Genomic DNA, 9232 nt, shown 5'->3' with positions numbered 1-9232 from the left:
CGGGGAGATAACGGTTGCCCGCTTCTTGTTCTCGAGTTCCACCCCAGATCTCTGCCACACGTGCCACCCAGGGTTACACACATTTACACCAGCGAAGATCGCAACACTATGCGTGGAAAATGGAGTAGCTTCGGACTGGAGTTGGTCCTCCTAATTCTTCTACGCCTTTCATCTCAGGTAAAATTAACATGTTAATCAATCCGTCATCATAAGCATGTACACCAACCGCGCACACACACAATCATAGAGTCGGCGCGGCGCGACCCCTTCTTGGTGCGCTGCGTAAGGGAGTTACAGTACACACTCGTCATAAACCCGTTTCGATGTGAGCACGGTGACTATCCCCATCATTTCTTGGAATCCTTCTCCTTGGAACCCGAAAATGAGCGAGAGAGGACGAAAGAGTCGACACGAAGTTCCCACTTTCGTTGACTACAAAAGAGGGAAAGCATGATACTTTGTCTCGCTTCGTCGTACACGTGTGTACGTTCTGCCTCTTCACTGATACATTGTATGTACTTAGTCGCGCACGTGGGTCAAGACTCAAGCTCGAAGAGACAAAGCGTACAGATCGCGCAATATATAACTTTGTCTCCGAGCAGCCACTGAGCAGGCCTGTGCGAGACAGCTTGACCGTCGGCGTTCTTTTATTTCGTTTCGAAAAACATCCGATCGCACACGGACGAGTATCATACAAAGTAAAAGGTAGCGTGATACTCATGCGTGTGGAATCGTATGTTTTTCGAATCGATTTAAAAGAACGCCGACGGTTGGACTCTCTCGCACGCACGGCTGACTCACGGCCTACTCAGTGGCCGCTCGGAAGCGAAGTTATATTGTGCGATGTATACGCACGCGAAAGACAAAGTATCATTGCTTTCTCTCTTTCATAGCCGCCGGCAACTTCGTGTCGACTCTTTCGTTCTTTCTCGCTCGCTCTTGGGTTTTCTCACTTGCGGCATTGGCCGCTCGGAATAGGGTCCGCAATGCGCCACACGGTCGTCACCAGCCCCGTTCGTCGGGTTTATAACGAGTGTGTACTGTACCTATGCATCCATTATTTCACCAAACCTCAGCCTCGTCGCTGTGAGCCCGAAATTCGTTTTCTTTTTTAATATGTTTGGAGGTCTGTCAGACCACTATGGTCCCCACGGAGTCCTGCTAGACTGTGATTTTCTTATTTTTTAAGAAGTTATTCATTAATTGGGGGGGGGGGGGTTCAGCCTCGTCGGAGACATTCCCAATGTTGACCCGACTGCAAGACCGCCCATCCTTTGACTTTCAGCATAAGATTAATTAGACAGATGATAGAAAAACCCCTTCGCGATGAGATACAAAATATTCACTGACTCCCGGACTATATATGTATATATATGGACCTATATCTATACCTATAGGGAGCGCTTAGCAGCGGCGCAATTGGTGTCCCAGAGTCAAAGGAACTAGGTGCACACTGCGATGCGGTCCCATTGGATCGGTGTGTTAAACAGACGCCAGAGCAGGACTCGTCGGACTACTATGTAGGAGCGGTGGTGGAATTCGCACCGACTACTATTTCCGGTAATGGTCCGTTAACTTTAAAGGCAAACACTGAAGCGTACATCAAGTACATAGAAGAAGCGAGCAAAGAGGTAAGAAGATACATACATATTGCACTGTAGATATATCCTATCACGATTACAATTTCAACGTGTTCGCCAGGGCGCCGATATTATCGTATTCCCGGAAGATGGCTTGACGTCAGTAATGATGCCGGACAAATCACGGATGAAACCATGGTCAACGGCGGTCCCTTCCGCTCTCGATGAATACGTCCCTTGCACAGGGAACCGCGAAGACATTAGCGATGTAAATCTAATTACGTGTCTTTCCCATACTCGAGCATAAATGGAGTTTTGACGCGTTCTATGTTCTTGTATGTTGGATGTTCGTGTAGATACTAAGGATGGTGTCGTGTGCGGCCAAAGAGAATCGAATTTACGTTGTCATAAACATCGCCGAGAGGAAATCGGACAGTAACAACGAGACACATTACTACAACACTAATGCGGTGTTTGATCGGACGGGTAAAATAATTGCCAGGTGCATAATAAATTTCATAAATACGTTCATGACACCGTTACTACGGAACGCTAGGATAGTGGTACCCACGGCAGAGCACGTAAGATTAATTATTGTTAAATGCAAGGTTATGCTGTAAACAGGTACCGTAAGGTGAATCTTTTCAACGAATATCCGCGGTTTGATGTCACCGAAACGCCGGAAATCGTTACCTTTGACACCGATTTCGGAGTCAAGTTCGGCACGTTCATATGTTTCGATATACTATTCCATGTACCAGCTCTAAACTTGACGAGGATCGAAGGAGTTTCCAATTTCGTATATCCGGTTGCCTGGGGCTCCGAACTACCATTCTTAACAGGTAAGTATGCGAAACACCAGTCTTACGGCGTTATTCATACATGAATTGGAATGAATTTCATTCCAGCCCTTGAAATGCAATTCGGATGGTCTTTTTCTGAGAATGTGAATCTATTGGCGGCCGGATACCACGGGACCGAGTCTGGGCACATGGGAAGTGGCATTTATCTAGGTACGTCGGTAGAGTCGGTTCACGCTATCCTAAGTACTACTACTATTAGTAAGATGTACTTATGTACCTATGTGCATAAGTTCGCCTGATATTCTGCTTTTCTAGGTCGCCATGGAATAGCGAACGTATCGTTTTCTCACCATCCCGACCGTAAACTCTTAATCTCTCGCATCCCGAAAACGCCAGGCTTGACGAGGAAACTCAACGAGGAGATGAAACTAAAGATGGAGATGGAGAAGGAAGAGAAGACTGATCTCTTGAACGCAAGGCGGGACCCCCCTTACCACGGTACAGGCAGAGTAGAGAGGATTCAAGGAATGATCATGTCCCTGGACAGTATCGAGGCATTCAACACTGTTCGTCTAAACGGCTCAATGAGCAGCTCTGTTTGCTATAGAGATTTCTGTTGCGCCTTCGACATTGAAACGGCCTCCACCGATTCCTCGTCCAATTATCGTGCTGTCGTTTACAACGGACTTCGTATGCATGGCCAGCAAATGGAAGCGGGTATCCGCGTCTGTGGATTGGTGCAATGTTCCAATGACTCGGTCGTTTCCTGCAGTTCCGTTCAACCATCAAATACCGTATTTACTAGTCTAAAAATTAAGGCAACGTTCGACGATTACCCGCAGCTTCTCGTGATACCAACTCTCATGGACTTTACGCTGTTTCCATTCAAACACTGGACGTACACCACAGACACGCACAGTCCACACACGACAGTCACCCTCGCCTTAAACAAACCGCACAAAGATATCGTTAGTTTTGCTATATATGCAAGAGACTTTAGCATAGATTATTGGAAGCAGCTCCATTAATCCCAATTCATTTCATGATTATTCTTGCCTCTTTAACTTTTCATCACGGGTGAGGAACCAATAAACGAACAACAAAACTAATAATTTAGTGACTGCTTGGCAATTTTACATGGGGCCTTAAATACTTCATACTATAATAAATTAATCTAGGCTTCCTTAGATGTCTTCTTTCACTAACACTTTGCAGTAACACTTTTCACTCGGTTCTTTTTAAATATATTATTTTTATATTATTGTTGCGAACACTCTTTGGTTGGAAACCAGGGCCTGCTGGTGCTCGTGACAGGAACAAGAGGACAGCGAGAAGAAGGCGATCGGATCGATCGCCTGTCAAGCTGTCATTCCATAGCCAGACGCCATTACGTGCAGACGCATCGATATTTACATATTTCTCGCGCGTTTGTGATTGTATACGGTTATATCTGTTACCCTGTTCTTGTTAATGTTTTGTTGCTTCTGTTGTACTTTCGCATTAAACTTCTGCTATGCCGAGCCGAAACCATAACATTATTTTATTAACTCTCTTCCCCGCGAAGGGCTGAACCTGAAAAGCTGAAACAATCAACTACTTTATGCTAGTAACGGTGTGGTCGGCCTGGAAGGAAATTAAGCAAGAGCTTATTGAGTTGAAGCCGATTAAGATAATTTCGACCTATAAAAGAGCACGCACGAGCATGCAAAACTATCGCAGAGATAAGCACAAGAAGGAAAGAGCAGAGAATGTAGACCCATCGATGAGGTGCATGACAGAGTGACAGAAGTTACACAAAACCATCAAAGAAATCCATGAAATGAAATAAATCATGCCAAACCATCGAATAAATGCATGAAGTAGAATAAACAATGCAAAACCACCGTTGAGATACATGAAGGAGAGCAGAGAAGGTAGACCCCCGATGAGATGCATGACAGAGTGACAGAAATCACACAAAACCATCGAAGTAATCCATGAAATGAAATAAATCATTTAAACCCATCGAAGAAATGCATCAAATAAAAGAAATCATGTAAACCCATCGAAGAAATGCACGAAATAAAATAAATCATGTAAATCCATCGGAGAAATGCATGAAATAGGACAGATTATGCAAACCCATCGAAGAAATACACGAAATAGAACAACTCGTGTAAAAATCCTCGAAGGAATGCATGAAACCGGACAGATGATGAAAAACAATCGAAGAAATCAGTTAGAAAGGGAGGGAAATCAGTTTTGACCTTGACAGAACAATAAAAGTTTCAATGGCTTAACGAACCACAAAATTTCATCGGCACCAACCGAATAAGCTAACCCAGGCCAGGGGGGCAATGGGTCGGAGGAAGAACCAGGGTTGAAACCCTGACCAGGTCCCCAGGAAGTCCAGCTAGTTCAGTAGGTTCAAATGGTCCAGGGGGCACGGGAGCTCCGGGGGGGTGGAGGAAGGACCAGGGTTGAAACCCTGACCAGGTCCCAGCAAGTCCAGTAGGTCCAGGTGGCTCGGCAGTTCCAGGGTCCCCGGAGGATTGACGACGACTGAGTACATTGAGCTCCGTGAGCTCCCCACCTAGACTTCGAGAAGCGATGTCCCCCGATCAAAACAAAGTCAACGGTGAATTACAACTGCGAAATCCAACGAATTCTTTTGCAAAAATGGATTTTCTGCTAAAATATCCATTCCAGTGGCTATTGTTGGGACGCTAGAGTTGCAAGTACGTCGAGCGGCCGGAACGACGGCGGTGACACAGAGCAGGCCATGGGCGGGGTTGCCGATTTGTCGGTTTGGGTCGCGGGAAAACAAAAGATCGTTTGACGACGTTCGAAGAGGTTCGACTTGGCAACGAGCGTGAGAGAGAGAGAGTGGGAGCGAGAGAGTGCGTTGAGGGTGCAAGGGTAGTAGACGGTTGTAGACGGTGGTAGACGGTAGTAGACGGTTGTAGACGGTTGCGAGACGATAGACGTTGTGTGTATGTGTAGAGAGCATTTGGTGGGACTTGTACTGTTTTTACTTATATTAATAAATATTATTCTTTATAATTAAACCTTTGGAAACCTCGTTTCCTACAAATTGGGGGCTCAGCCGGGATATGAATAAGTAGCACAGTCGAGTCACTGCAGTGAGACGTTGGACGTGACCAGTGTGGACATTGCGAAGGTGTGTGCAGACATTCGTGACGAAAAATAATTTGTGTAATGTTCACTTAAGGAAGGCTTAAGTGCAATAGCGACGTGTGTGACGTGAAAGACGAACGACGAAGCGTTGGTTCGCGATTGTGTTAGAAGCAGAGATACGATGAGCGATACGAAGAAGGACCCGAGTGACTTCTGCATCGCGGAGTTGAAGAAAATATTGCGGATAAAAGGGCTGCAAACGTCCGGCCTGAAAGCTGAATTAATCCAACGATTGAACAAGGTTGATCCGTCGGGAGAATGGTTGACGATCCAGACGAATACGCAGGATGAAGAAACGTCGAGTGAGACCAGTGATGGTGAGGACAATGCGTCTGGGGGCGTGAGAAAAATGGCGCTCATGCGACGTGAAATGGAACTTGTGCAGCGAGAAAAGCAAGTGATGGAGAGAGAGCTTGAGGTAGCTCGCTAACAAATTGAGCTGCTGAGAGGGATGCAGGGATTGAATCCTAGTCCATCGCGTACAGAGGAATCAGCGCGGGAAGTGGTGACGGAAAGACGACCGCGACCTCCGCCTATATCGACCATCGCTGAGTTGTTAAGCCATTTTGACGGAAGCAGCGATACGTATGAGACGTGGGAACAAGAGATTCGTACTCTAAAGACGGCATACCAGTTGACGGATGATCTGACGAAGCTTTTGATTGGATCGCGATTAAAAGGAAGGGCACGCGAGTGGTTACATTCGAAACCAGAAAACATTGCAATGACGGTCGAGGAACTGTTTGTGAATTTACGGGAGATGTTCTTTCACCCCGAGAACGTACTTGTACTGAGACGGCGTTTTGAAGTTCGTGTTTGGAAGGGGGAAGAATCGTTCGGTGAGTACTTGCACCAGAAGGTTCTCTTAGGAAATCAGGTGCCGATCAGTGATAGGGAGATTATCCATTACATTATTGATGGAATTCCCGATGTCGGACTGAGGGATCTTGCGCGATCGCTGAAAGCTAAAACCAAAGGAGAGCTGCTCGAGACGTTCAAGATGATTTCGTTGCGTGAGAGATCGTTGCCGGGCAACACTGGGACTAGGCCCAAGGATACCAAGTATCCGGAGAAGAGCTCGGAGAAGCATCTGGAGAAGGACCCAAAGAAGTTTCCACAAACCAGGACGGAGGGAAGGGACGGGAAGGAGGCACCAAAGGACGGGAAAGAGGCACCGAGGGGCGAGAGACGATGTTTTAATTGCGGAGAGCTAAATCATTTCAGCGCGAAGTGCCCTGAGAGGGGTAAGGGTCCGAGATGTTTTGCCTGCCAGGAGTTCGAGCATAGAGCTGTAGATTGTAAGAAAGGACAAGAGAAGCAGGTAAATGTGTGTACCGCGGCCGCGTACCGGGCCAATAGAGTGTACAAGACCGTGACCGTTATGGGAAAACAGGTAGTAGCGTTTATAGACACGGGTAGCAACTTACATTTAATGGGGGTCGAGCAATATAATAAATTAGGGGACCCATTATTGTCCGCCCCGGGAGTACCGTGTGAGGGTTTTAGGTAACGGGTATATCTCAATAGAAGCCTGTTAAAAGGCCCCTACATGGTCCAGTAATCCATGAAATTAGTAGAGCTTTTAGTAGTATTATGCGCAAAAAGTCAGCCTTTTCTGCTTGAGCGCCAATCTAGCGGCTGCCAGAAGAACTAGGACGAAAAAGTCACACATTCTAAAAAGGAGTCGGAACACCTGTCTATTACACCGTGCTCTAGGGAGTGATCGGTATAACCTCAGCCATTTTGGAGCAAAACCGGAAATAACATAACCTAAATGTTTATCCATCTCTTCCTGTTAGTTTCTTTCTCTGTCTACTTCCGCTTTTGTTCCAAATGGCAGCCACCAATCAGCGACGATACACGTTGTTCCGATTACTCCCTAGAGGATCACTATATAGTGTAGCAAAAGTCTGCCCTCTATGTCAAACTCTCATTCTAAACAAGTCACACGTATACAAGCACGCAACACCTTTCAGCATTTCAACACATTCCCTGTAGTTGCTGAGTTGGACGCTGTTCATGAGCAGATACCACTACATTCAGACCTCAAATTATGGGTCGGTAACACAGTTTGGGTGGCGACACCACAGACGAGGTATAGGATAGATCTATCACAGACCAGGTATAGAATTCTGTGGCGACACGAACATCCATAAGGTGATAGGTCTATGGTATACCATGCCTGTGCTATCACTTTTCCATTCGACGTACCATATTTCTCCACAGAAATCAACTTTCCAACGCCTTTCCCTGAAAATCAATCGAACGTCTTAAAATCGCGCTGGATCCAAAGAATTCAATTCCATTTCCATATCTACCATCGATAAAGCCGCCATTGAAAGCTCCCCATTCCCTCCACAAGATGTAGCTACGGAGCCTATTCATCGGTCCCTGAACAGTCTCGAAATTTGAAAAGGCCAATTACGAGCTCCAGCTTACTCCAAAACACGCTGCAGATGAATGTGTAGAAACTAGAAACTTAATCTCCGCGCCACTGTTTTCAGCGAATGCGTTCGCGGCGGCACAATCATGAGGCCGTAGGAAGGTGGTAGCGAAGGGGCTAATTGCTGTATCGATTTTCCGTTAACAGGAGCGCAGAAATCATGAATGCAATTCCCCCGCCGTGTAGTGTGTCTCGCGCTGGCGACGGTGGAACACGGAGATAAAGCCGCGGGAACGCCAAGTCGGGGGTTGGAATGAAGGCGCCTCTTTATTAGAGGCACCGCGCAATAATCATATCACGATCCACTTGCGTTTCGCTGCTCGGTAACTGTAGAAGCAACGGAGCCGAGACGTAAGCTTTAATTGTATAAACGCAGTCGCGAATACCAGCGAGCTCCTCGCGAAGCATTGTTGCTCGGCCGAGCACTTGCTCCACGTTGCAGCCCGGACGCTTTATGCTACCCCTTTCCTCCGCATCCTTTGAATGCCTTCTTTCCACCGCCGTCGCATCCCGATTCGAACTTTTATTCGCGACTCGTAGCTTCATTAAAACCGCACCCGTCGACGGGAACGCCCGGTTCACCCTATTTCTTCGAGGCCAGCCTCGTCGCGATTCTGCTCGAAAGCGGTCAGCCGGTATAAAGCGACCCCCTCCCCCGCGGGTGTCAAGTTCCTGTCTCATGTGTCAATGTTTCGATATGAAATCAGATGTAATCGTTTGAATTACTCGTTGCATCTTCTTTCGGCAGTCCTGGGGATGTATCTTGAAAGGGTGCAAGATGTTTCGATCACCGATTTGAGTTAAATTTTGCGTGGGATTACAAGGGAAATTCGGTAATCCCATTTTTTTTTAACGTTGCAAGTTTGGAGGGAACCTAAACCTGATTATGTATCGGTTGCATAAAATTCCATAGAGTGGCCTTTCGATTGTTTAGCGAACTGGCTGGCATGTGGGGGAGGCAGCAGGTGGCCGCGGGATCGGCGGAAACAGAAACTGGTTCGCCAGAAGCAAATTCACAAAGAAACATGGTCCTCTTTGCCCGTATGCGCACGCCCTTCGCCTCCGAAACGTGGCTCACGAGCGAAACTTCCTCCTCTACGGGTAATTTTGCATTCTTCCACTGGAATTTTATTCGAGAAATCGGTACCCCGAACGCCACGGAACTTGGCGAGCCAGCGAATCAGCCGTGACGAAACTTCCCGCGATTTTTCCCTGGCAACGGTGTGCGC

The 9232-nt window shown here is 47.0% G+C and overlaps 1 protein-coding gene across 4 annotated transcripts in view; it reads left to right on the top strand.

The window, feature by feature from the left end:
* The window catches only part of LOC143375821 (vanin-like protein 1), a 208133-nt gene extending 204223 nt beyond the window's left edge, over positions 1-3910 (top strand). Inside the window, exons 2-8 of one of the 4 annotated variants that reach the window (XM_076825333.1) lie at positions 81-177; positions 1491-1631; positions 1702-1848; positions 1937-2082; positions 2205-2422; positions 2489-2593; positions 2699-3910. In XM_076825333.1, coding sequence (XP_076681448.1) covers positions 109-177; positions 1491-1631; positions 1702-1848; positions 1937-2082; positions 2205-2422; positions 2489-2593; positions 2699-3411 — 1539 coding nt within the window. In that variant the 5' untranslated portion in view covers positions 81-108 and the 3' untranslated portion in view covers positions 3412-3910. Of the gene's footprint in view, positions 1-36; positions 178-1397; positions 1632-1701; positions 1849-1936; positions 2083-2204; positions 2423-2488; positions 2594-2698 lie in introns of all 4 variants that reach the window. The other 3 variants (XM_076825332.1, XM_076825331.1, XM_076825330.1) reach the window with 3 other exon arrangements.
* The last annotated feature ends 5322 nt before the right edge of the window (positions 3911-9232 follow it).

The sequence above is a fragment of the Andrena cerasifolii genome, chromosome 13 (genome assembly GCF_050908995.1).
Source record: "Andrena cerasifolii isolate SP2316 chromosome 13, iyAndCera1_principal, whole genome shotgun sequence".
NCBI classification, from domain to species: Eukaryota; Metazoa; Arthropoda; class Insecta; order Hymenoptera; family Andrenidae; genus Andrena; species Andrena cerasifolii.
Note: the sequence above shows the minus strand (reverse complement) of the source record. Positions and strands in the feature narration are given on the sequence as shown.